Raw genomic sequence first — 14,721 nt, 5'->3', positions numbered from 1 at the left:
GAAGCCCTGAGGGACATCCTAAGGGATTCAGTGGAGCAGAACCACCAGGAGGAACTCTCTGGAAGGGAAAAGCTAAAGAGTAACATCCCCCAGTGAGTCCCTGAGAGAAAAGCAGTGGGTTCAAGGCTCGAGCTTTCCATGAGCACCATCCAGCTGGTGCCTTGCAGGGAATTGGCTCAGCAGAGGTTTCCCCCCCAGGCACTTGCACACAGACCTGTTTTGGAACACGGGCCTCTCTCTTTTGTGGTGGCTTCTGTTTAGTTCAAAGAACCCTTGTTTTGTTTAGGAGGCTCCAGAGAGTTTATAAATCCCTTGACCCAATGCTGTGTCTGGAGAAACTTTGTGCAAAGGACAGGCTGGGCAGAACTTTTCCACCTGGCAGGAGACTGAATCTCACCTTGATGGCACATCTCCCAGGAGTGATGCTCATCTCCCAGGAGTGATGCCACATCTCCCAGGAGTGATGCCACATCTCCCAGGAGTGATGCCACATCTCCCAGGAGTGTGGTTGGGCCCTGCTCTCTCCCCCTGTGCTGTGGGAGCTGCTGCTTGATCAGAGCAGCCAAGTGGCTCTGCTGAGGCTTTTCCCCTCTCCTTGCTGCCTTAACCACTTGGATCAAACCCCTCTTGGGGCAGTTATCTTCCCCCTTTCCCTGTGACAAAGATGGAACAATGTGTTATTATTCTCATCTAGAATTATATCCTGAGAGAGCTCTTTTCTTTTTTTTTTTTTTAATCTCTGAACTGGACAGGTCTCTCTCTCTATTTCTCTATTATTTCTCTATTATTTCTCTATTATTTCTCTATTATTTCTCTATTATTTCTCTATTATTTCTCTATTATTTCTCTATTTCTCTATTTCTCTGTTTCTTCCTTTCTGAGAAATGAAAGGTTTTCAAAGGAAACAATATCGATGCCTTTGAAATAGTGCCTGAAATTTCTCCTGTTTTCCAGCTGTCCCTTGACCCTGCCCTCCTCTCGCCCTCTCTGCCCAGGGCTGTCCTTTCTCAGCTTGGCAAGAGGGTTTGCAGCTGCCTGATGTTTTCAGTGCTCCCTTTAGTGCTGGGGGACCCATCCCAGAAGTCCAACCCCTTTGCCCCTCCCTGGACTCTGACTGCCCACAGCCTCTCACGGTGGAAAGGGAAGAATTCCAGGGAAGAATTCCAGGTTTTCCTGCATGTTGGCTGGGTGGGGAGCGTGACCTCACTGGCTCCCCAGTAATCTCCCCATCAGCAGTGGCTGTGAGTTAATGAGAGAGGCAGGAAGTGCTTCTAATTAGACTGGAAAATAAACTCCTGCTGAGGAAATCCGTGTGTGTGCGAGGGGGAGTGTGATGCCCCCGTGAGCTCAGAGCCCCTTCCCACATCATTCCCTGAGTCAGGGGGGTGTGTGGTGGTGAAGGGAAGCTCTGCCAGCCCCTGCCCAGCCAGGGCAGTGCAGGTCGTGCTGTGCAACGGGGTCCTGATGGGGAAAGACCCCCAGTGAGCAGCGGGATCACCCCAGAACAGCAGCACGGCCGAGCTGCTCCCACCCCCCAATCCTGCCCTGCTGCCCTCCCTGGGGGGCTCAGGCCAGGGCTTGGCACAGTTTTGCTCCCTAACTTTGTCCCCCCCCAGGCTTTGGAAAGTGTGTTTCTGCTGCTGGGCTCTGCTAGCTGAGGGCATGGAACGTGGCATCCCTGTGCAGCCCCAGAACAATCCCATTATTGCTGTTATTTCTTTACCCCTTTCTGCTTTCTCTGTGCAGGAGGAAGGGAGAGTTAGATTGTCAGGGGGGTTGGACCACTTCCTACCACAGGGAGACCTCAGGGCTGCAGTAAATGTTTAATAACGATGTTGTTTTGGCCATAAATCGAGCCAATTAATGCCCTTAATGCTCGAGAGGTGCCCTGCAGTGAAGGGATGGAAATGAAAAGCAGAGGAGCAGAGGATGGAATAATCTCCCCAGAACCCAGGGCCAGGTTGTGGCTCAGTAGAAAATCTGCCCAATGTGTTATTCTCATCTAGAATTATGTCCTGACAGAGCTCTTTTCTTTTTTTTTTTTTTTAATCTCTGAGCTGGACAGCTCTGTATATATATATTTATTTATATATATTTCTTCCTTTCTGAGAAATAAAAGGTTTTCAGAGGAAACAATACAAAAATAGTGCCTGAAATAGAGGTGTCAGTAGGAGAAAGTACCTTTAGGAAAACAATCAAACCCTCTTCCTCCTCCTTTTAAACCCAACCCCCCTCCTTCAGCTTCTTCCAGGGATTTTGAAAGGCAGGGAGGGGAAATGCAGCTGCTTTTCCTTGGGGAGAGGATGTGGGCTGGGAGGAAAATTTGGGCTGAGCAAACCACACCCCCCCCAAGTGCCCACGTGCTGCTGTTTGTGTCCCCCCAGGACAGGCAGGGAAAGAACAGTTTTGGTGGTCAGGGCATTTTTGGGAGGGTGCAAGGAATGTTTACATCCTCTCTGGTCTTGTATTCTGTGTCACCTCATTGCCTCCAGGGACCTGGCACTGGCTTTGCTCCTGACAGGGAATATCTCAAAATTTACCAGTGATTTTGCCCAAAATCTACCTCAGTTTGGAAGTGAGGGCTGTTTTTGGGGGGAGAAATGTGGGACCCCGCTCAGGATCTCCGGGTGCCCCGTGTTTTCCTTGCCTGGATCTGCCAGAGCACGTTCTCAGAGGGCCAAATATTTACAATCACTTCTGAAGAACCTGAACAGCTTCTGGCAGAGCTGGCCAGGTCCAGGGAACAGCTTGAACAAAGGAAAAGGCACGGGGAGGGTTGGCCTGAGTGGGGCTTGGCCCGTGGCCACCACGGTGATGGGGTTGCCAAGATGGTTGAGAACCATCCGTCAGAGACCCTGTTAATTTGGTAATTGGGTCATGTTTTATGGGAACTGATCTTATCCTGGCTCGTGGCTGCAGGACAGAGCTGCTGGGAAATAAACTCTGCTCAGAGTGATTTCCCCACTGACACTGAGCATTCCTTCCTGGAGGTAACTGGGCTTTTCCTTCCCAAAAAAGAAGTCCAGATACACTCTGGGTACAGGTTAAGACCTGCAGTCAGAGGATTTTATGGAATCATGGAATGGTTTGGGTTGGAAAGGATCTTTAAAGCCCATCCAGTCCCACCCCCTGCCATGGGCAGGGACACCTCCCACTAGCCCAGGTTGCTCCAAGCCCTGTCCAGCCTGGCTTTGGACACTTCCAGGGATGGGCTCTCCACCCTGACAGGGGAGGATTTCTTCCCAATATCCAATCTAACCCCCTCCCTGTGTCAGTTTTGTGGGAACAGGTCTTATCCTGGCTCATGGATGCTGGGAAACAAACTCTGCTCAGAGCTCAGTCTCCCACAGGGATTTCCCCACTGACACTGAGCATTCCTTCCTGGAGGTAACTGGGCTTTTCCTTCCCAAAAAATAAGTCCAGATACACTCTGGGTACAGGTTAAGACCTGCAATCACAGAGGATTTTATACAATCATGGAATGGTTTGGGTTGGAAAGGATCTTTAAAGCCCATCCAGTCCCACCCCTGTCATGGGCAGGGACACTTTCCACTATCCCAGGTTGCTCCAACCTGGCCTTGGACACTTCCAGGGATCCAGGGGCAGCCACAGCTTCTCTGGGCAACCTGTGCCAGGGCCTCCCCACCCTCCCAGCCAAGAATTCCTTCCTGATATCCAATCTAACCCTACTCTCTGTCAGTCTGAAGCCAGTTGGGTCTGTTGGGTTGTTGGTGGGCAGTGAGTTCTCATTTAACTGAGAGCAAACATTCACTGAAGTTTTTAAATCCTGGGGAGGAATCTTCCTGTTTTGGGGTGGTTTGGGTGGCTTTTTGCAGCTTGTCAGAGGTGTCATCTGTGTGTGTGCTGGGAAGTTTTAGGCTGCCTCTGTCTGACACACAGGCACGTGACCAAAAAAGACTTTTGAGGATGCAATTGGTGCAGTTATTTCTGACATTTAAAGTGGTTCTTTTGCCTCGAGTGACAAAAAATTAAAAAAAGGGTCTGCTTGGGTTTTTTGTGAGTCCTGTTGTTACTGTGTTCTGCTTTAACAAAAGCAGCCTGGTGGTCACTGCAGTGTGGACTCAGATTCACAAGTGGGAATATTTTGGATCAAGAAACCCTCGTGGATATCTGGCTGAGGAGTTGTGCTGGTGGTGTAAAGAAGCTTAGCTTGGAATGGAGGCAACTCTCACTGAAGCTGCCAAAAAGTGGGGCTCTGCTGTTAATCATTCCTGCCTCCCTGTCCAGCTTGGTGTGACTTAGCCAGATGTGGCCGTGCCCTCCAGCACAGGGATTTTTGGGCACCTCTTTTGTGCTTTATTTCACCAGAGAGTCTAGGGCACAGTTCACTGGACACTGCTGCTGCACAGCCCAGTTTTGCTGCCCAGCTTGGAGCTGCAGGCCTTGAAATGGGAAGGAAATGGGCACTGATTATTGTCCTTTGTGTTTATAGTGACCTCGAGGGCTTGGGGGATGAATGACCTTGATTATCTCTCTGCTTTTCATCCCTGAAGGGCTCACAGGCCTCGGGGCTGGGGCTGTGAACTGAGCCTTTGTGGGCTGGGCTGGGGCTGGAGCTGTGGAAGGAAGGGAGGGTTTGAGCCTGAGGGAAAAAATAGTGTGTGCTGTATTTTTCTGGGCTGCACAAGGGCTCTTCAGGTCCAGCTGCTGCCATGAATGGCAGGAGCAGTTCGTGTGCCAGCCCCTCTTGGAGAAGAGGCATTGTCACAGTGCTGGCTGGGCTGGGAATCTCACATCCAGTTCTCTTTCCCATCCAGTGAGTTCTGCTCATGCAAATATTGCCAAACTTTGAAGTCTGTGCCCGCAGAACAGCTGGGTTTGGGGTGGCAGCCAGGGCAGATGTGTCAGGGCGAGTTATCCATGTCTCTGTGAACACCCAGCAGTGCCACCCTGCAGCTTCCCCTGCTACAGATGGTTGGGTTGTGTCTCCAGGACCTTGCTCTCGAGGTGCAGTGTGACTGTCCAGGCTCCAGATGCAGCTTTTCCCACCTCAGGCCCGATTGTCAGCTTTTTCCTGGTTTTATTCTGCTGTTAATGTGGGATGATGGGAATACATGGATGCTGTCTCTGCCTGTTCACACTCAGTTGTTGTCACTGGCTTGGCACGAACTGGAAATCACCTCAACACCAGACAAAGCATCCAAGAGCAAACTGGAGCTGCTGGTTCTCATTGATAAAGTATTTTTTAGCAAGTCAGGGCTGCTTTAAGGAGAACCTAAAACACTGTCTCCCGGAAGCCTCTGTGTGAGGCTTTCTGGGTGGCAGCTGGTGAGGCACAGAGCCAGTTCTTGGCTGAGGAACCTCATCCAAGGAGCATCCATCCCTTTCCTGGGGGTAGCAGGGTGGCACCCGAGTGCAGGGAGAGCTGGTGGCACAGCTCCCAGGGCTGGGTTGGTGCTCAGGAGGCAGCTGGGCCCTGCAGGTTGGAGCTGGGTTTCCATTCCCTCACCCTGACGGTGTTTTTTTGCCCTCCTCCCTCAGGAGGAACGACGAGGTGACCCACATCAAGATCCAGAACACGGGGGATTACTATGACCTGTATGGGGGGGAGAAGTTTGCCACCCTGGCAGAGCTGGTGCAGTACTACACGGAGCAGCAGGGGCTGCTCAGGGAGAAGAACAGCAACGTCATCGAGCTCAAGTACCCTCTGAACTGCCAGGACCCCACCTCGGAGAGGTAAACCAGGCTCTCCCACTGCCCTGCCCCAGGCTGGGGGTGGTTTTTTCTTCCCAGGTGGATCAGCCTGGAGAGCTGGGTTTGGGAAGAAACCTGAAACAAGGGTGTGTTTGGTGTGATGAAACTTTGGTGACCTAAAAGCTGCCCATCCCTGGGACGCAGCCATTCACACAGACAGTCACAGGTGGGGCACTTTTTTAGCACCACGATCTGACTGACGAGGTGGTGAGGGGTCAAAGGTTCCATCTGATGGTCTGAGAGGTCTTTTCCAACCTCAGTGACTCTGTGACCCTACAGCCAGAAGCTGGCAGGTGACACGGGCAGGGTCCAGGGGCTACTCTTTGCTCGGTGTCAACTCGTGCTAAAAACCTTTCTCCAGCTTTTAGGCAGTGTAGAATCCTGGAATAGTTTGGGTTGGAAGGGACATTTAAATGGCATTTAGGGGCAGGGACATCTCAGAGCCCCATCCAATGTGAGCAGGGTGAATCCATTCACAAAGAGCCCTGCAGGTCTATCCCAGCAGTCCCACGTTTTTGTTTCTAAAGGAAACAAAAACACCTACAAGTGACTTGTACTCCTGGGCAAGAAATCCCCCAAAGAAAGTGTTTCCCCCACCCATCTCAGCCTGTAACCCCTGTTCATCCCAGCAAGGATTGCCTTGCAGGGATGGATGACTCCCCTTGGGCTCCTTCAGGCTGATTCCACCTGATTTAATGACCTTTTTTTTCCTCCCCTTCATCTGGGGGGATATATTGATGCCACTTCATCTGACAGAAGATTAGTTCCCTGAAAGAGCTGTTTTTCCTTGTCTTAATTTGAAGTGTTTGCAAACCCATTTTTTTTTTTTTAGACATGCAAACACCCCTGCAAGTAATCCCAAAAGTCACAGCAGAAACAACTCTTACTTTTTATTGTAATGATAATAGGAGGGGGGGGTGTTGCAGGGAGGAAGTTGGGGCAAGCAAAACAATGTCTTGTAAGGAGAATTCGTTTGTGTTTCAAACCAAGGTGTTGTTTCAGCTTGTGACTCTTAATCACCAAAGCTTTTTTTTTTTTTCTTCAGTCTGTGGGTTACTTATTCTTAAAGGCAGTTGGGAAGTTAAAACCATGATCAGCAGCTCTTTGGGAGGAAAAGGATAGCAAAGAAAATTGAAATTAAACGAGGCTTAAATAAAGTTAAAGAAGCCAGAAGTGAATACCTAAACTGAGATTAAAAAGACTAATCCAGCATAAGTCATTAATGACTGTATTTGCCTGGTGGTTCAGTGATGAAACCCCAGCCACGATGATGTTCCAGTGACCCCTTTTTTCCTTTCCCTCCCCCTCAGTTCCCCCAGTGCCACAAGGTGGGCAGGGGGAGGCTGGCACGGGCTCCTTTCAGTTCCCAAAATGCTGCAGAGCTCTGCCCTCTGTGGGTCCTGTGAGAGCCCAGGCCCTGGGAAGTCCCTCCAGCTCATGTGCTCCCTCACTGCCAGGGAGGTTTCTCTGCTCCCTGTGCTGTGAAAAGGAGCCCCCACATGAGCAGAAAGCCTGGAAAAGTGGAAACTCCCTTCCCTCAGCTGGGCTTCCCCCTCTTTTCCTGCCAAGGACAGGCTGGCTTGGCAGGGAAGGGCCATAAACACCCCTCCAGACCTCACAGGTGGTGGCATCGAGGAGAAAGGAGGGAGAAGAGTCCAAATCCTCTAAACAGATGAAATGAGGGTGGTGTTGGGATACAGCAGGATGTGCATCACGGTGGTTTTCCAAGCCCTGGGGCTGGATACCAGCAGTGCTGGCAGAGGGCACAGAGGTTCTTCAGCTCAGCTGGGTCATCCTGCCCTTGTGCAGCCCGTGGGCCTTATCTCAACCCTGAGGGAAGGAGTAAAGGGAATTCCCTGCCAGGCTTGGAGTGACTGCCCTTGCAGGATGCTGGGTTGGGACTCCAAGGCCCAGCATCACTCCCTGCCCTTCCATAAACCTCATCCTTGGGGCCAGCCTTGCTGAGATGTGACGTGATGCCATTGCTGGGAGGTTCTTTGAAGCCTCTCTGGGTTCCTGGCAGCTTGGCTGCCTTCAAGGGGACCTGTGGCATCTGCCCAGAGCTGCTGATGGAGTGTGGGGATGGAAGGAGCTGCTGTTGGTCCCTGTGGAAGGCTGGAGCAGAGGGCTGGGGACATTCCTGCCCCAGGGAGCTGCTGGGGGTGGGTGGGATGTGCTGCTGCCCAGGGAAGGGCAGGTGAGGTGCTGACCAGAGCATGGAGCTACCAGGGTTGTGCTGGAGAAGGCAGCAACAAGGAATTCCCAGATTATTGTGTGTTTAATCTCAGGGCACCATGGCAGGGCTGCATCCCCTGGGACAGCAGTGGGAGTGTGTCAGCAGAGCAGGAGAAAGGATTCTGGGAGATCAGGTGGAGAAACAGGAGCAAGATGTGCCCAGACAGGGAGGTGGGGCGAGTTGTGCTGGTGCAGTGAGGTTTGGGAAGAGCTGAGCACAAACCTCTGCACGTTGTAATTGCCACTGGCCAGAGATGTGGCTGCAGGTGGGGCTGGATTGGGAAAAAACCCACTGGGGACCCAGTTTGGCCACTCCAGGTGAGTGTGCAGGACACTTCTGTGCTCCCTCAGCCAGCCCTGAGCCAGGTGAGTGAGCTGGGCGGGTGTGGCAGCAATGATTGCAGCCAGGGAGACCCTCGGAAAACCCTTCCCAAACTGTGGCAAAGCCTCTTGCTCCTGGTCAGTGTTGTCCACAGAATCCCAGAATGGTTTAGGTTGGGAGGGACCTTAAATCCCAGCCCATTCCACACCCTTCCCACACCTTCCACTAGCCTAGGTTGCTCCAAGCCCTTTTCCAACCTGGCCTTGATCCCTGTGCTTGTGTCTGACACTGTCTGACTCCCAGAGTTCCTCTTCTTCCACATTAAAAAAATTAAGGGAAATCAATTAAAAAAAAAGGATTATTAAATTATTAAAATTATTTAAAAACTAAATTATTAAATTATTAAAAATTAAAGAAAAAGCCACCTTCAAGAAAGCACAGTGAGAATCATGTCTCAGAGCCTGTCCCTGGGTGGCAGGCCCTGTCACACCCCATGTGACCACATGGGTCACATCTGTCTGGAGGGACCCAGCCATGTCCTGGCACCTCCAGCCTGGGGAAAGGTGCTGATGTGACACTGCAGGCTGCTGGAAGGGGGTCACCAGGGACTGTTCCCAAAATAAATCCAGGTCTGTGCCACGCCAGCAGGTCGAGCAGCTGGATTGGGAGCCTGGGAACGGGTTTTCCCTGAGCACCACCCCCTCAGCCTTTGAGGAACCTTTCTAAGGTGACCTTGCCCTCCTTTGCTGCTGCCCAGGTGGTACCACGGGCACCTCACGGGCAAGGAGGCGGAGAAGCTGCTGACAGAGAAGGGGAAGCCGGGAAGTTTCCTGGTGAGGGAGAGCCAGAGCAAACCGGGAGACTTCGTCCTGTCGGTGCTGACCAACGAGGACAAGATGGAGAGCGGGGACCGAAAACCACACGTGACCCACGTGATGATCCACTACCAGGTGGGAGAGGGGCTGTCCCTGCTCCCACTGGGCAGGGGGTGATCCCTCTGGGAGCCAAGACAACGCTCTGAGGGACACGGTGGGATTGTTGGAGTGTCCTGGGTAAGGCCAGGGGTTGGACTGGATGATCCTTGGGGGCCCCTTCCAGCTTTGGGATATTCTCTGATTTTATGAGCCTCCAAAGGAAGTAGTGGGAAATTTGGTCTGGGTTCAGTCTCCCCCACCGTGTATCACTAATGTGCACCCAAATCTCACTGAATTTTGGGTCCTCTCCTTGCAGCTGGATGGGAAGTACGACGTGGGGGGAGGAGAGAGGTTCGACACGCTCACAGACCTGGTGGAGCACTACAAGAAGAACCCCATGGTGGAGAAGTCTGGAGCTGTGGTTCACCTGAAGCAGGTAAAACCAATGTGTTGGTTGGCTGTGGGCTTGCCCAAACCCCTGGGGGAGAGCACAGATCTGCCCCCTGCTCTTTGGGAACTCCTGCTCCCCTCTGGAACATCCTGCTCATCCAGGCTCACACTTGCCAGAGGCCCCTGGCGCCAGGAATGGTCCCAGCTCTTGCCAGTACCCCGGGGATTTGGGAACTGGGGTTTTTTTTCCTGTTCCTGGAGGTGATTTTTGTCCTGTCTGCACCTTCCAGCCCTTCAACGCCACGCGCATCAACGCAGCCAACATCGAGAACAGGGTGAAGGAGCTCAACAAGATGGCAGATCACAGTGAGAAGGCCAAGCAGGGATTCTGGGAAGAGTTTGAGGTATGGGATGCTCTCCTGCTCTGTCCTGCTTATACCTGTGGGTGAAAAATATCCCGTTTTTCTGGGAGCATCGTGGTTTTCCAGCACTGATGACCTGTTTCTCCTTTCCTTGTTTTCTGTGTTCAACTGAGTTAATTCCTGCTCCTCTTTTAAGCTGCTTTTTCCCATGTCCGAGGCAGTTTCTGTTTCCTTATCCCTGTTGTTGTTCCCTGCAGGGATTTGTGCCTTCTCCCCTCATTAACTCTCTCTATCAAGCTGCTTCTTGGCTGCTTTTCCCTTCCTACCAGCTCTTCCCAGCATTAGGAAGTCCAAAGAGCCTTTCCCTTGCCTCTGACACCCCTTGTGTGCCCAGCACTGCCTGTTCTTTTGTTGTGTCCCCACAGATGCTGCAGCAGCAGGAGTGCAAGCTCCTGTACCCCAGGAAGGAGGGACAGCGACCGGAGAACAAGGCCAAGAATCGCTACAAGAACATCCTTCCCTGTAAGGAGACACTGGGCAGGGGTTTGGGGTTTTCCACCACGGTTCCTGCAGCCTTTTCTGGGGCTGGGGAAGCCTGCAGAGCTTTCTGATCACAGCTGGGTTGGAAGGAGGTGGTTGCTGTCTAGTCGTGGTGGTCTCCATCCCCTTTTTAACCTGGTTCTGCCATTTTGTGTGGAAAACAGGCAAATTGCTCTCCTCTGAATCCAAAGGAGTTATATGGAGCTGTGCCAGGGCAGGGTTAGGTTGGATCTCAGGAAAAGGTTCTTCCCCCAGAGGGTGGTTGGGCACTGAACAGGCTCCCCAGGGTTTGGTCACAGCCCCGAGGCTGCCAGAGCTCCAGGAGGGTTTGGACAACGCTCTGAGGGACAGGGTGGGATTGTTGGAGTGTCCTGGGCAAGGCCAGGGGTTGGACTGGATGATCCCTGTGGGCCCCTTCCAGCTTTGGGATATTCTCTGATTCTATGAGCCTCCAAAGGAAATAGTGGAAAACTTGGTCTGGGGTCGGTCTCCACCACTGAGTATCACTGATGTCCACCCAAACCCCCTCCCTGCTCCTGCCTGGGTGACTCCTGCTCATCCTGGACTCTCCTCCTGCAGTTGACACCACCCGGGTGGCCCTCAGGGACGTGGATGAGAGTGTTCCTGGCTCAGACTACATCAATGCCAACTACATCAAGGTATTTGGGGAAGGGGAGACCCCACGAGGGGCTGCCCTTCAGCCCAGCTCTGCTTCTGTGTGAGTTTAGAGGGAATAACCTCTCAGGCTCCATATCTTTCACTGGATCCAGGCCAAACACTGGATTTTTTTCTGCTGTATGCCAAGGGATCTCATCATTCTACCCTGCCCTCTTTGCCCCTCTCTGAGAGTTTATCTCCATCCCCTCCTTTCCTTACCTGTTCAGAGGGTCCCAGGGGCCTGACCCTGCCTTCCAGCTATTGAACATTATCTCTGAAATTGTATCTCTCAGCCAAGAGCTGCTGGAAGCTGCTTTTCCAGCAATGCTGCTCTGGCTCTTACACACCATCCGTTGGGGAACCATCAGAGTGGCTTCATTCCAGCCACATCCACCTGAAACTTCAGCAGTTCCTGCTGGGAAGGCTCTGCTGCACAGCAGGAGGAAGGTCCCTGGGGGCTGGCAGAGCGTTTTCTGACAGCTCTGGTGAAGCTGCTGATGAGAGTGGCTGAAGAACCTGAGGGAAATCAGCTGGTTTGGGAATCCTGCGTGGCTGGATGTGCTGACTTGCCTGCTAAAGCAATTCCCTGTTCCTCACTCCAGCATCCTTGGCTTTTTTCCCCCTCCCTTCTCTTTGTTTCTCAGAGCATCCCTGAGGATGGAAGGAGCTCAGAGCACTGCAAGGTCTATATAGCCACCCAGGGCTGCCTGCAGACCACTGTGAACGACTTCTGGGCCATGGTGTACCAGGAGAACACCCACGTCATTGTCATGACCACCAAGGAGGTGGAACGGGGCCGGGTGAGCACTTGGAGGGTCTCCTGGCACCGTCCCCAAGCCTGAAAGATTCCTGCTGCCAGTCCTAGTGGTGTTCAGTTAAGCTGTCTCTGTCCAGCTCTCATTTAATTTAGTTTTTCCTCTGTCTTGTCATGTTGTTTTAGCTCCTCTTCATGGAGGAGAAATAACACCTCGCTCTGCACATCCCCAGCCCCATAGATTTGAGCAGGGTGTCCCTCCCAGCACTTGCTTCAAGGCTCTGGGGAACTGCAGGTGACAGAGAGAGAGACAGAAATCATCATGTGTGTCACAGCAAGCTGAAGGTGGAGTGAGGGGTGTTCTGAGCTATGTGAGGGGGAAAAGAAATTATACACCCATTTGTGTGCCACCTGAATGTGTTTCACCAAAGGAGTAGGGGCCAGGGAATACAGTGACATCCCAGGCAGAGCCATGCAGAACTGCCTTCTGCAGACAGGAGCTAATTAGGGTTGGCACAGGCAGCCTGGCTGAGGAATGAGGGGGAAGCTGCAAGGAGGAGATAAAGATAGCTCTGCTCACAGCCTGGCAAAGTCACACAGCACAGGGGGGTGGGCTGGAGGACAGGGAGGGACAGGCAGGCTGTGGAGCCCCTTGGGATGGAGGTTTGGCTCAGGAATTAGGCAATGACCAGACCAACAGCTCAGGGCCTGTGTGTCAAGACCATAAGTTTGGTAAGGCAGTGCCTTAGCTGAGGCTGGGGCTGGTGGAGGAGGGAGATGGTGGAATTATGGAATGGTTTGGGTTGGAAAGGACCTTATAGATCATCCAGTTCCACCCCTGCCATGGGCAGGGACACCTTCTGCTATCCCAGTGTGCTCCAACCTGGCCTTGGACACTTCAGGGATGGGGCAGCCAGAGCTTTTCTGAGAAACCTGTGCCAGGGCCTCCCCACCCTCAGAGGGAAGAATTTCTTCCCAATATCCCATTCAACCCTGCCCTCCTTCAGCCTCAGACTGTTCCCCCTTATCCTGTCACTCCATGCCCTTGTTAAAAGTCTCCAGCTCTCTTATAAGCCCCCTTTACACACTGGGAGGCTGCTATAAGGTCTCCCCAGAGGATTCCCACAGGGAACGGCCCTTTCCAATCCCAAGTTAACACCGTGTGCACAAAGGCTCTCCCTTACACCTCCCCACTGGAGCTGCACCCCTGGCAGATGCAGCATCACCCCCTGACCCGGGGTGGGGGGCTCAGACCCACCCTCCACCCCCCCAGATTTTGGCTAAGGAGCCTCTCTGCCGTCCCTGCAGAACAAATGCTTCCGTTACTGGCCCGACAAGGGCAGCACCAAGGAGTTTGGGGGCATCTGCGTGCGCCACGTGAGCGAGCGCGAGGCCCAGGGCTATTTGCTGCGGGAGCTGGAGATCCTGCGGCCGGACAGGGTGAGTCCTGCAGCTCCCTGGGCATGGGAATGGGGCTGGAACCCTCCGGGAGGGAGCTCTGGGTTTGCTCTTCGCTGGGTTTTCTTGCTTAATGCTCCCACTGCTTTGGGTGCCGCCGGTTTGGGATGGGTTTCGGGGCTTGTGCTGGTTTAAAGGTAAAAACCGGCAGGGAAAATGAACCTGACTCAAAAAAGGGATTATAAGTCAGAATAACAGTTTAATAAAATAATACAGTAAATACGATTATACAGACAAACAATTGGTTTGAACCCACAAAACCCAAATGTATAACCCAGCACGCTGGGGCATGAACAGAGTGGTGTTCTTTGGGCCCCCTGAGTCCAAAGTAAAAGGAGAGGGGAAAACCTGTTAGTGAGAGTGCTGGTGCAGTCTGGTCAAGAGTGGTGATTGCAGTCTGGTTGAGAGTGGTGACTGCAGTCTGGTTGAGAGTGGTGGTCTCAGTCTGGTTGAGAGTGGTGACTGCAGTCTGGTCAAGAGTGGTGATTGCAGTCTGGTCAAGAGTGGTGATTGCAGTCTGGTCAAGAGTGGTGGTCTCAGTCTGGTTGAGAGTGGTGGTCTCAGTCTGGTTGAGTGGTGGTCTCAGTCTGGTTGAGAGTGGTGGTCTCAGTCTGGTTGAGTGGTGGTCTCAGTCTGGTTGAGTGGTGGTCTCAGTCTGGTTGAGAGTGGTGGTCTCAGTCTTCCTTTGGATCCCACGAGTGGTTAAAAAAGTCCCAAGACCCCAAGATTATATATCCTCCAGTTCAGGCAGGAATGCCCAGGGTGGGGAGTTCCACAATGGATATGAGGACAGGAGCATCCTCTTAACACCCAGTTTATAGCCTGAGGGGTCAGGCTCTATGGGCAGAGGATGTAAATGGTCTATTGATAACAGGGAATATTGGGCAATGGCATGGAAGGCTCTAGAATACCCAGTTTGGGTTACACCCACCCAGTGATGAACTGGTCCCAGCTGTTCTAACGGGGCTGCTCTGCTGGAAGCAGGGGAAGGTGGAGGGTCCCCAGGTCCCCACGGGAGGTTGTGGTGGTTTCCCCCCTGCAGGACGAGCGGCCCAGGCTGGTGAGGCACTACCAGTACTTCAGCTGGCCCGACCACGGGGTGCCCAACGAGCCAGGAGGGGTTCTCAGCTTTCTGGACCAAGTGAATCGGGCACAGCGGAGCATTCCGGGCACGGGGCCCATCGTGGTGCACTGCAGGTATGGGGGTGAGGGGGGCAATGGGGCTGCCCCGGGGTCAGCACAGGAAATATAATGTATAAAAATACATAGAAATATAGATATGTTTCATATATATTATATATATAAAAATATATTGTCTATAAAATATATATAATGTGTAAAATATATTAAAATATAATGTGTAAAATATATTAA

The 14,721-nt window shown here is 52.5% G+C and overlaps 1 protein-coding gene across 2 annotated transcripts in view; it reads left to right on the top strand.

Moving 5' to 3' along the window:
• Window positions 1-14,721, top strand: part of LOC113954208 (tyrosine-protein phosphatase non-receptor type 11-like) — a 39,317-nt gene that overhangs the window by 20,934 nt on the left and 3,662 nt on the right. For both annotated transcript variants that reach the window (XM_027658254.1, XM_027658255.1), the window contains exons 3-11: window positions 5,503-5,697; window positions 9,030-9,222; window positions 9,503-9,622; window positions 9,867-9,980; window positions 10,364-10,460; window positions 11,058-11,137; window positions 11,780-11,935; window positions 13,198-13,329; window positions 14,390-14,544. In XM_027658254.1, the coding sequence (XP_027514055.1) occupies window positions 5,503-5,697; window positions 9,030-9,222; window positions 9,503-9,622; window positions 9,867-9,980; window positions 10,364-10,460; window positions 11,058-11,137; window positions 11,780-11,935; window positions 13,198-13,329; window positions 14,390-14,544 (1,242 nt within the window). The remainder of the gene's footprint in view (window positions 1-5,502; window positions 5,698-9,029; window positions 9,223-9,502; window positions 9,623-9,866; window positions 9,981-10,363; window positions 10,461-11,057; window positions 11,138-11,779; window positions 11,936-13,197; window positions 13,330-14,389; window positions 14,545-14,721) is intronic.

The sequence above is a fragment of the Corapipo altera genome, unplaced genomic scaffold, assembly GCF_003945725.1.
Source record: "Corapipo altera isolate COAL_440 unplaced genomic scaffold, ASM394572v1 301, whole genome shotgun sequence".
Lineage (NCBI taxonomy): Eukaryota > Metazoa > Chordata > Aves > Passeriformes > Pipridae > Corapipo > Corapipo altera.
This window is presented reverse-complemented; position numbering and strand designations above follow the sequence as displayed.